Source organism: Capricornis sumatraensis, chromosome X (assembly GCF_032405125.1).
Source record: "Capricornis sumatraensis isolate serow.1 chromosome X, serow.2, whole genome shotgun sequence".
NCBI lineage: Eukaryota > Metazoa > Chordata > Mammalia > Artiodactyla > Bovidae > Capricornis > Capricornis sumatraensis.
This window is the reverse complement of record NC_091092.1, coordinates 8186876-8198908: the sequence shown is the minus strand read 5'-3', so window position 1 is coordinate 8198908 and position 12033 is coordinate 8186876. Positions and strand designations below refer to the sequence as shown.

Below are 12033 nucleotides of genomic sequence, written 5' to 3'. Positions count from 1 at the left end.
ATATGATGCAGTTATAAGGGCATGGAGAGGGGTAGGGGGCAGGAAACATTCCATAAGCGAAAAAATGAAGCAACCTCCACTCTGAAGATCTAAGAAATTTCCGAGACTAGAACCTTTTGTGCAGCGTTTTCGGCAACCTTCGGCAGAGGGCGCTCGGAAATTGTCGTCACTTTCCGGACAGCCTCCCAGACTTTACCCTCTGGAAAACTGTACAGTGTTTCCGGCTCTTCTCAGTTGCGGGCGCTCGTAACTTTTCGGCAGTTTCCGGGAGGACTCGGGGGCTCCGCGCCTCGCTAGCTGTTCCGATCGCCTGGCGCAGCTGGGCAGGGTCTCGGGCGAGTCATGGCGTCCCCTTCTCGGAGGCTGCAGACCAAACCGGTCATCACTTGTTTCAAGAGCGTCCTGTTGATCTACACATTCATCTTCTGGGTGAGAGACGGAGACTCCGGGGACGGGAGGGGACCCCGGGCTGGAGTCGGGGAGGGGGTGTGTGACCCTGAGCCCAGGGAGCTCGGATCCGAAGTGGGAAGGGAGGCGCGAGGGGGGTTGGGGCGGCGGTCGCTGCTGGGACCTCGGCGCTGGGACTCCACCTCGGGTTCGGGCATCTCGCCCGCTCGGGTCGGGGTCTTGGGCAGCCGAGAGGCTGAACCAGGACCAGAAGTGCCTAGCGTTCGAATTCTATGCGGGGCGCCTGGAATGGAGTGACACCCCCCTCCCCCGCCCCCAACGCAAGCAGAGAGTGTCCCCTGAGAAGCAAGGCTTGCCTGGGCCCGGTGAGGGCTCGCTTGCATAATAGTCTCTTTCTTTTCCCTGCTTCATAAGAGGGGAGTATTTCGCAGGTAAGTATGATCATGGCTCCACTCCCGCCAGTCTATCCTTAGGCTTGCTTTGTGTACCATTCTTTTGTACGCTGTGCACATCTGTTTCTGGAACGCTTAGAAACACTCCCTCTCCCCGTACCTGCGGGAAGGTTTTCTTCCTAAGGCGGGAGGAAATGGGTTAAGGAAGTTTTGAGCCCTAGGGCAAAAAAAAAAAAAAAAAAAACAGATCAAGTTTAAGAATTTTGTCAAGATGCCTAGCTGCCCCCTGGTTTTGTCCTGGCTACAGCGATCCAGCGTGTGGGTTTATCAAGACCTGTTCTTGTGTGCAGCTCCGTTTCCTAACCCCCTGTACAGTCCTCCCTTGTCTGCCATATCCCAGCCACAGTTTCTGTGGCCAGAGTGCTACGTCAGTTCTCACACCTATTGTTTCTTAAACATCTAGTGGTGTGTGGTTTGAGGATGCTACTGTATACAGTGTGTAACTCTATTCTCTGATTTCCCACATAGATCACTGGTGTTATCCTTCTTGCCGTTGGCATTTGGGGCAAGGTGAGCCTAGAGAATTATTTTTCCCTTTTAAATGAGAAGGCCACCAATGTCCCCTTTGTGCTCATTGGCACTGGCACTGTCATTATTGTTTTGGGCACCTTTGGCTGTTTTGCTACCTGCCGAGCTTCTGCATGGATGCTGAAACTGGTGAGTCCTTGTTTTCTTAAAATTGGTTGTTGGTTTTTGAAAAGGCCTATATGTTGTAGGCTTTGTTTCTTGGAACTAGGCCATGGCCCCTTGCTGATTTTTCCTCTTCCTTATGAAAACTTAGCAAGTAACAGCATAGCTGCCAGTTCCCACTTGTGTTGCGTTTTCCCTGCCCTTTTCAGGAACAATGCGCTGAACACTGACTCCCTTTGCAGCTGTCATGTACCTTATTTATGCTGACTTGGACTTTCTTTTTATCCCACAGTATGCAATGTTTCTGACTCTCATTTTTTTGGTTGAATTGGTTGCTGCTATCGTAGGATTTGTTTTCAGACATGAGGTAAGCCTGCCTTTGGGAACCTGAATATGTGAAAATTTATCCTCTAAGAGATAAAACTGGATAAATTTAAGTAATAGAGTTAAAGACAGCTTTCATAGTGCTTTCACTAGCACAAAACTGGTAACACAAAATTGATACCTTCTCCACTCGTCCAAACCTTAAAATCAAATTAGAAATTGGAATTCCACTCTGTTAAATCTGGGGTTAGGAAATCATTCAGTGAGTACTGAGGCCTCATCAAGGAGAGTGTTTAACAAAATACACAGTACAAAGCTGCCACTCGAATAAATAGAGGTCCCCATTGTACTTTGAACTTCTCATAGTTATCATCTTTTACTGGAATGTTTTGCTTAGGAGTCCCCTTAGCAAAACCATATTGCTTAGAAGATAGAATTGGACCATAGATATTAATTATATGTTGCTGCAATTTCTTATTTGACCTGGAGATCAAAAGAACATTCTAGAATCTTTGTTTACCAGCCTTGTGTTTCTTTGCTGTAGATTAAGAACAGCTTTAAGAATAATTATGAGAAAGCTGTAAAGCAGTATAATGCTACGGGAGATTACAGAAGTGATGCGGTAGACAAGATCCAAAGCATGGTAAGTGGTCATAGCTGGTGGCTTCTCAAGAGGGAAGCACATTCCCTGTTCCCTCAGAGAAGATGATAGGGCCCTGCCTATCATATGTTGTCCACTTGCACCATAGCAGTGAAAGGCAGACCAGTTCCAAAATGTTTATCTCATGAATTTTAATGCCAGTGTCATAGGATAGAGATCACTGAGTACAGTCTTAGATGCTGGTGTAATTGTTTGACTGCATAGTTGTAAGATGAACTCTAAATGCTTCTGTTGGGTTTTTTCAGTTGCATTGTTGTGGTGTCACCAACTATAGAGATTGGAAGGATACTAATTATTACTCGGAAAAAGGATTTCCTGAAAGCTGCTGTAAACTTGAAGACTGTTCTCCTCAGAGAGATGCAGATAAAGTAAACAATGAAGTAAGGAGTAAAAAAAGAATTCAATTTTCCCTCACAATACACATAATCTGTAATAGCGCAGAAAACTGAAGCTCAGAAAATTTGTGACGTGTGATTAAGTGACACTTAAATGCATAATCCATAATCTGTAATAGCGCAGAAAACTGAAGCTCAGAAAATTTGTGACGTGTGATTCAGTGACACTTAAATGCATAATCCAAAAAGTGAATCTCATGTCCCTCAAAGGAGATAGGATTTGTTAGGAAAGAATCAATTTTAATAAAAGAACAAAGATCATCTTTTGCAGAGATGTGATCAAAGTATTAATTGCTTGGACTGTACTTACTGTTTATTTTTTAAAATTTCTCTTCCATTAGGGTTGTTTTATAATGGTGATGACCATTATAGAATCAGAAATGGGAGTTATTGCTGGAATTTCTTTTGGAGTCGCTTGCTTCCAAGTAAGTCCTTGTTGTTAGGAAATGTTTCATCACTCTTGTAGGTGTAGGCTACAAGATTTCCACTTTAAAGGCTTTGAGTTTTTGCCTCTGGGTCCTGTATAGCAAGGAGATTTTTTAGAGAAGTCACATTTTTACAAAACTCATTCGATCATTGCAGTAGAAACATAGTGGTTTTGCCCTTTCCATTCCAGTTTTTGGTTGTCCTGGATCCTGTTTTACCATGCTGTCTTCCACAACTCCAGAGTTCTGTGAGACCCTCTTGGGTCTCTTTGAATCTGTCCTCTCTAATAAAATAGCCACCTTTCAAAAGTTATAACTATGAAATTAAAATTGTAGCTCCTCGGGCTCCCATTTGAAGTGCTTGAAAACCACATGTGGTTAGTTGCCACCATGCTGGACAGCATTTTCATTATCACAGTACTGCCTCATAGATGGAGATTTTACTTGATGAGATGCTTATTCTAAGCCATATCCTTTTTGCTCTGATAACTGAGAGGGAGAATAAGAAAAGTTTCCCCAGGCTTCAGGATTTTCCCAGAGTGATTTATGTCAGGGATGGTTGTGAAATTCCAGATCACAGTTGTAGTTAAGACATCACGTATAAGCTTATAGAAAAAACTTAAGGAAATAAGTAGCGAATTGGAAGTGAAAGGACCTGTATCTTGAGGTCTTTAAGCTTTGTGTGTATGTGTATGTTTAGTTTTGCTTATATTCTATTTCCAGCTGATTGGAATCTTTCTAGCCTACTGCCTTTCTCGTGCCATTACAAATAACCAGTATGAGATAGTGTAACCAACATAACACGGGCCTATTACTCTCCAGCTTTAAGGTATGTTCATTTTGATCCTCAGCACTGTCAGTGTTTATTCCAGCCTATACATGTGATGGATGGGACTGAGTTTGCAAAGAAGATCATGTCCAGCAGTGCATTCAGATATTATCAGTATTGTGTTAGCAGCGGGACACAACTGAAGTGACTTGACACAGCACAGCCATGCATAAGCACTAGTCTCGCAAAAATATCATGGCCGTAAAAGGACAGATGGGCCTCTCTGGGTTTACCTACATGTCAGCCTAAAGATCCTTCATGGTCCCCTTTCTAACAGATTTGGCCCTAATGAAGAGAAATGAAGAATCGTAATAGTGACCTTACTTGTAAGGGTCCCTGGCAAGTACACTCTGGCTCTTGATCAATACCGGCATTTTCCCCTGGTCTTTTACCCAATTCTCATTTATGGCAGTCTTCTGGTGGACTATTACTAGAGCCATGAACCCATCTAGCTTAACTAGATTCTGGAGAAACATGTGTTTCAATAATTTCAGAATTTAAATGATAAAACGTGAGAACTATAGCTGGCTGAATTAATCCCTAGGGTTCCCTTCACATTTGATGAGTCACTCACTGGGAACACGTGGAGATCTTCATTAGCAGACTGGATTAAAATGTGTGCAAATGAATACAGATATTGAAGTTTGGGTTACAAGGAAATTAACTATTTTTCCTTTAATTTAGGATATTAACATCCCTATCCCCAACTTTGTGAATTATAAGATTGCCTGGATGGGAGACCTACGTTTGTTACAGATAGATTGAAAAATTACATCAGTAGTCTGATTCGGTCAAGACAGTTTGATACGTTCGAAGTCCACCTTCTGTCCCATTCATGTTATATCATTGAAATCTCCCTATCACTCTGAAACACTGGAAGAGCTTAATAAATTGTAAACAAAGCAAAACTGTTCCTCTTGACTTTTTTGTCTTGGTATGGGGCTTTTGAAAGACAGTGTTTGCTGTTCATGTAGTAAGATCAAAAACTGACCCTTCCAAAGTTGCCCTTTTCCCAGCCAGAGTTATCGCGTGTGATTGTATACTTTGCTTCAAGAAATTAAAATGTTTTCATTAGTCACACTGTGTAATTTAATTCCAGCCAGTAGTTGGATAACACCCATCATCAGAGTTGCCAATTGGTGGTAATGGTCTCTGACTTCTAAGGCAGTCAAGACTTTAAAAGGCACTCCACATGCTCCGTGATACACCAGGTTGCAACACCTTAACACTTTACATTTCTCTGCCTCTGAATTAAGGTATTTACAGTAACATGTTTCCCTTATTATTTGAAAGGTTCTAATTATTACTGGTGCCAGAGTTATTGTATTCTTTTTGGGAATTTAAAGCAACAGATCGTCATTAGCTTTAGCTGGTATTTCCTTGCCAGGTTCATATGACTTAATTGTCAATACTAAGGTTAACTTTTAATAGTTTTGTGCCTTTGATTAATAAATATAAATCTTTTACAGAATAGTGTTTTCCTCTAAAATCATTGTGTTTTAACTTTTGGAAAATCTGGGATGGTGGTTTCCCACTGCGAAAGCTAAGCCCCACATTTCTACTTGGTGAATATAGTTGTGGATATGAAATGTAAACCTGAGATCTTGACACATTTTTAAAAAGTCCCCGTTTACAAAAATTATTCTCTGTGAAAGAAACACATTCCTTGCTATGAAAGAGCATAATGCTTATCATTCTCCTAGAGATTAGACATTTTTATTGTATAGTTTAAGAAGTTGGATGGGGAGAGAAATAACCTGTACCTTCAGGGTAATAAGGAAATTAATCATTGAAGTTGGAGTTGGAATGGGGGAATTCTTTCTTTGGTTTTGAGTTTATTCACTGTGTGGGTGTTAGTTGCTCAGCTGTGTTCGACTCTGATTCTCCTGACTCTAGCCTTCGAGGCTCCTCTGTCCATGGAATTCTCCAGGCAAGAATACTGGAGTGGGTTGCCATTGCTTTCTCCAGTGGATCTTCCTGACCCAGGGATTGAACTCAGGTGTCTTGTATTGCAAGCAGATTCTTTACCATCTGAGCCACCAGGATAACCCTCTTTATCCATTAGAAGAAGCAAGCTCATCTCTGACTGCCACACGTTCACAGTCCTTGAATTTAATGGTAAGTAAGTGTTAGTCGCTCAGTCGTGCCCAGCTCTTTGCAACCCCGTGGACTGCAGCCCACCAGGCTCCTCTGTCCATGAGATTTTCCAGGCAAGGATACTGGAGTTGGGTTGCCATTTCCTTCTCCAGGGGATCTTCCCAACCCCAGGATTGAACCTGGGTCTCCTACACTGCAGGCAGATCTTTACCGACTGAGCTACAAGGGAAGCCCAAATTTAATGGTAAGGAGTCAATCACAGTACAAGGAAAGTGGATAAAAGCTACTTGGCAGTACCTATTTGAAAGTACTTGGAGTTACTGCAGAAAAAGGGTATTCTCCATTAAAACATTCGATGGGTGACTTGATATAAGGTATAGGGATAACACAATTGAAAAAAAAATAGTGGCTTTCCAAATGTAGTGACTCAGTTATTGAAATCAGTAATGCTAAAGAAGGATTTAAAGGATAATCAAGCTTCCTTAAAGGATAATTGGAGCAATTTTCAAATAGCTATTTTTCACTAGGGTGGCCTAGGAGAACTTTTTGAAGTTTTCTTTGGTATTTTAGACATTTTTTCTCATTACTAAAAAAAAAAAAAAAAAAGAAAGAAAAAATCACACGTGAAAAGTAGAAAAAACAGCCTGCTTTGCCCTGAAGGTGGGCCTGTGTGCTTGTTTATTTTGGATGGGCAGTTAAAAGTCCCTTCGAGCTGAGGTGCATCTGTACACGGACTATCAAGTCCACCTCCACCTTTGCAATGCGCCAGAGGTGTCCTGTGGGTTGTCTCACTTCCAGGCACCAGGTTGCCCACTGCAAAGCAGCTCTGAACTCCACTTTGAGAAGCACACTTTTCTGAAAGTGTGGAAAGCGTGGCAGCTTTGGCCTATTCCTGTGAGGGGTTGGGTTTATGTTGTAGGCATCAAACTTTTATAGAAAGTAAGTCCCTAATACAAGGTATAAATGCCATTTCTGTTTCTCCTCAGCTCATACAGGATTCTTTGAGACTATGCTTTTAACCTCCTGTCAGAATCCAAGTTGGTACTTTTAACAGTGATGCTGGCCAGCCAAAGTGATTAAATTATTAGAAGCTAAGCAATGTACACATTTTTGTGTGTGTGAAGTTGAGAAAACTTTGATTCTTTTGGACTGTTCTGTATAGGCTTTTGTTTATATTTGTAGGAAAAAGTCTAACACAAGCTGTAACTACTATTCCTCACAGCATACGTAAGATACATTGAGATTTGTTATTTTTAAAATTTGCTGCCCTTCAAGGTTGACACCTTTACCTGTGATGTGGGCAACCAAACTTTTTTAATTCAAAAAGGAAAACAGAAGTCTAATATATCAGAAAGGAATACATAAACTGAAACAGTTTGGGGGAAATGAGACTTTTTAAGTCATGGGTCTAAAACTTCGGATTTCTTGTGAAAGAAAAACCATTATGGTTTAATTATGACTTTTCTGTTATGTATCCCTATCCTATGGAGCTTAGTAGACTTGGGCACTTGTAAGAGCACTGCAAATGCTAATGAAATGAATGAAGGAGCCAATCTAATTATAATGGTTTCTTAATGTTCTGTTAAATAAGTCGTTGATCTAAATATCTCATTCCATATAAGCCACTGTTTATCTAATAGAAACCCCCTGCCCAGTCAGAAACCACTTAACCTCGGAAACCTCTCTGCTAACTTCCTGTCAAATCACTTTTTGCTGCTTCTCTCTTTTTTTTTTAAACTTTTTATTTTTACTTTATTTTACTTTACAATACTGTATTGGTTTTGCCATACATTGACATGAATCCACCACGGGTGTACATGCATTCCCAAACATGAACCCCCCTCCCACCTCCCTCCCCATAACATCTCTCTCGGTCATCCCCGTGCACCAGCCCCAAGCATGCTGTATCCTGCGTCGGACATAGACTGGCAATTCAATTCTTACATGATAGTATACATGCTTCAATGCCATTCTCCCAAATCATCCCACCCTCTCCCTCTCCCTCAGAGTCCAAAAGTCCGCTCTACACATCTGTGTCTTTTTTGCTGTCTTGCATACAGGGTCATCATTGCCATCTTTCTAAATTCCATATATATGCATTAGTATACTGTGTTGGTGTTTTTCTTTCTGGCTTACTTCACTCTGTATAAGCTGCTTTTCTTTTGAAGTCCTTGCTACATGCGATGCCACCGAAGATTCTTGGTTTTTGTTTTGACCTTGTAATATCCTGTTTTCTTCCCTTTTCCTGCTCTTTCTCGTTTACTGTTTTAGTTTTCTCCTACTTTTCAAGTGTGGCTGCCCGCCTGAGGCTTGCATTTGGCTTTCTGCTCTTAGGTTATGTCGATGACGCTTCAGTTGTGTGTTGCTAATTGTGACTTGCTTGTTTCCCTCTCTGTCCCCAGCACCCCACACTGTAGCACTCTGAACACTTAAAGATTCAAAAACCCCTCCTATAACATGTAGTCCATGGGTAGTAGGCACATTTGATGTTGACTGAACTGGTTCCTTCACCAGGAATAACAGTTTATGGGAAGCAGGGAAGACGGCCCAATTGCTCCGAGAGCATGTCATTGGCTCTGCTACATGCATTCATCAGGTGAACTTGAGTTATTTGGGTAAGACTGTCATACTTGATCTGGTGGTGCTCTCGTTACCATGACCTCAAACTTTTTATTAAAATTAAAGTAGTGACTTGTAAAGATTTCTCTCTTCCAACAATTTTTTCACCACCATTGCTGGGGAAAGACAATCCCAATAGCAATATCCTCAAAGCAAATCAAACTGGCATGGTGCATCCCTGAATATAGACAGTCCACGAATAAGTGTACACAGTGTCTAAGTAGTTTATACAACTACTCAGAATCATCACTGGAAAAGTTTGGACACAGGGTAACACACCTGGGGTACAGTAGATTTTGAGAGATGAGGGATGGCATCCATACATTTTCACTCCAAATGCATGTCATGACCTTCCTTAGCAGGAAAATGGCATCAAAGAGAAGATGTTGTTCAGTCCCTAACTGTTGTTCAGTTGGACTCTTTGCAACCCCATGGACTGCAGCACACCAGGCTCCTCTGTCCGCCACTATCACTTGGAGTTTGCTTAAACTCATGTCCTTGGAGTAGGTGATGCACTGTAACTATCTCATTCTCTGCCACCTTCTTATTTTGCCTTCAGTCTTTCCCAGCATCAAGGTCTTGGTGCCTCAGTGGTAGAGAATCCCCCTGCCAATTCAGGAAACATGGGTTCTATCCCTGGGTTGGGAAGATTCCCCTGGAGAAGGAAATGGCAACCCACTCCAGTATTCTTGCCTGAGAAATCCCATGGACAGAGGAGCCTGGGGGGCTACAATCCATGGGATCACAGAAGAGTCAGACACAATCTAGTTGGACTAAACAAAGGTTAGACCCTTTGCAAAGAATTTTTTTCCCTACTCAGTTTCTTCTTTCTCCCTTCCTGGCAAAGGTAAGAGAATTAATGTTTACTGCAAACTTACTAATTGCCCAACATATGTAAGGTGCTTCAGTCAACTACCCTGTGCAGAAGTTAGAACTATCCCCATTTTTTTCATTAAAAAAAAAACACAAAAAAGCTGAAAATTAGGTTAAATAACTTGTGCAAGGTCACACAGCTTGTGAGTGGCAGGTCTAGGATTTGAACTTAAATCTATCAGACCCTGAAGCCCATGTTTCTTTCAGTAATTTTTACTGCATGGTAATAACAAAAAGGCTTTGTGGCTTATGTGGTGCTGGTCCATGGCCAGAGAACAGGAGTAAGAAAAACATAATTCTCCTCTAAATATCTTTTAATCAGTTTTTACTGAATACGTAATCTTTAAAAAGATTTCATGAAAATGAGTATCCTATTTTCTCACAATACTCTCTTGTAGAGCGTTAGCATACAATAAGTATATATTAAAAACAAGTACATCTATTGTTACTCCCTGCTTCTACATTACTGAACCAAAGAAATGACTATGAAGAGTTAACTGCAATCTAAACATTAACCCATCCCATTTTCTTTCAAGCCTCTCATTACTTGGGCAAAGGCTTCCTAAAGTTCATAAACTAATATTTCCTACATTAGTAAAGATACTTCACAACATTTAGCTGCTTTCATAACATATTCTTTTTTGACTATCTTTAAACATTAAATGGAACCCCCCTGCACCCCCCGCCCCGCCTCCAAAACCCAAACCTCTGATACACAGTCACACACATGCTGCAGCCAGAATCAGTCTCATTCTGCAGGCAGAAATCCAAACTGTGCTTTCTCTAAATGGATTGATGGGCTGGTTTGCACATGCACACAGATAATCTATCCCCCTGCTGGACTACAACAACTTCCAAGAGTCACAGCCCCCATGGTGTGCCTCAGGGCATCTAGGGAGTTCAGAGCTGCTCACCACAGCTCTCTGCAGCCTTGAATCTAGCCCAGTCACAGTCTGACCCAAGCAGGGGTGCAAGCAACATAGGCCCTTCTTCATGGTCTTTCTCAGCCCCCACCCCGACCCTTCTTGGCCTTCACCCCATCCTGGCCTCTGATACTGGCAGAAGGAAACCTATCAGAAAGCATGTCATGGTAATTATTCAAGAACTTGGCTTGGAGATGTACCCGGAAGAATTCAGAAAATATCAAAAAGTTTAGTGAAAAAGAAAAATGTAAAAATCTGACAAAAATAACCAATGTTTTGATTTAAAAATAGATGTTTCTTATCCACAAACTGAATACTGTACATGAATTATAAAATGTATAAAAAAGTCAGAGTTTAAAGTGGTATAAAGTAATAAAGTTGTCTCCCTTTTCTGCCCACCCTCATTTCCACTTCCCAGAGGGAATTACTGATAAAAGTTCCTTCTGATTCCTTCCATATATTGCCTGCCATGTACAAGTATATCTTATATTATTTCATTTCTCTCCAACAAATGGAAGCCATGGTTAAGACCACAGATTGTGGAGCCAGACTGATGGCTTGGATGCCCAACTATACTAATTACTGGCTGCGTGCTCTTCGGCAAGTCACTTAATCTCTCTGTGCCTCAGTTTCCTAATTTATAAAAAAAGGGATAAATAATATTACTTACTGCATAGGGCTGTTATGAGAATTAAATGATTCCTAAAGGCTTCCCAGGTGGTGCAGAGGTAAAGAATCTGCCAGCCAATGCAGGAGACTCAAGAGACATGGGTTCCATCCCTGGGTTGGGAAGATCCCCTGGAGGAGGACATGACAACCCGCTTCAGTACTCTTGCCTGGAGAATCCCACAGACTGAGGAGCCTGGTGGGCTACAGTCCATAAGGTCGCAAATAATCAGATACGACTGAAGCAACTGAGCATGCATGCACATTTCATTGTATGGATATACCATATTTGTCTATCCATTTGCCAGTTGCTGGACATTTAGATTGCTTCTACTTTTTGGCAATTATGAATAATGCTGCTGGGAACATTTCCATGGAAGTCTCTGTGTGGACATGTGCTTCTATTTCTCTTGAATTCTACCTAGAAGTGGAATTGCTGGGCTGTATGGTGATTTTATGTCTAACATTTTGATGAACTGCAAACTGTTTCCAAAGTGGCTGTTCCATATTATAGCCTCATCAACATCCAATGACTGTTCCTGTTTCTCCATATTTTTACCAACATGTGGTATTGTCTGTCTTACACTCATTCTAGTGAGCACAAAGTGGCATTTCACTGTGGTTTTAATTTGTATTTTTCTAATGACTCATGATTGGAGAAGGCAATGGCAACTTACTCCAGTACTCTTGCCTGGAAAATCCCATGGATGGAGGAGCCTGGTAGGCTGCAG

General features: G+C 41.6%; 1 protein-coding gene across 2 annotated transcripts; it reads left to right on the top strand.

The window, feature by feature from the left end:
• Positions 1–216: 216 nt before the first annotated feature.
• Positions 217–5013, top strand: TSPAN6 (tetraspanin 6). 2 transcript variants are annotated; one of them, XM_068962431.1, is made up of 8 exons: positions 217–429; positions 1329–1517; positions 1783–1857; positions 2359–2457; positions 2721–2855; positions 3212–3295; positions 4019–4124; positions 4809–5013. In XM_068962431.1, the coding sequence occupies exons 1-7, from the start codon at positions 343–345 to the stop codon at positions 4085–4087; spliced, it is 738 nt and encodes a 245-aa protein (XP_068818532.1). In that variant the 5' UTR covers positions 217–342; the 3' UTR covers positions 4088–4124; positions 4809–5013. The 2 variants fall into 2 exon arrangements, with proteins under 2 accessions (XP_068818532.1, XP_068818533.1); XM_068962432.1 differs by lacking the exon at positions 4809–5013 and adding an exon at positions 4402–4799.
• Positions 5014–12033: the final 7020 nt, after the last annotated feature.

What these genes read in the sequence shown, in the direction of transcription:
- TSPAN6 (XM_068962431.1), top strand. Translation starts at nt 343, where the DNA reads ATGGCGTCCCCTTCTCGGAGGCTGCAGACCAAACCGGTCATCACTTGT. An exon ending in TCTACACATTCATCTTCTGG is followed by an intron (nt 430 to 1,328) that starts GTGAGAGACGGA and finishes TTTCCCACATAG; the next exon opens with ATCACTGGTGTTATCCTTCT. An exon ending in CAGATAAAGTAAACAATGAA is followed by an intron (nt 2,856 to 3,211) that starts GTAAGGAGTAAA and finishes CTCTTCCATTAG; the next exon opens with GGTTGTTTTATAATGGTGAT.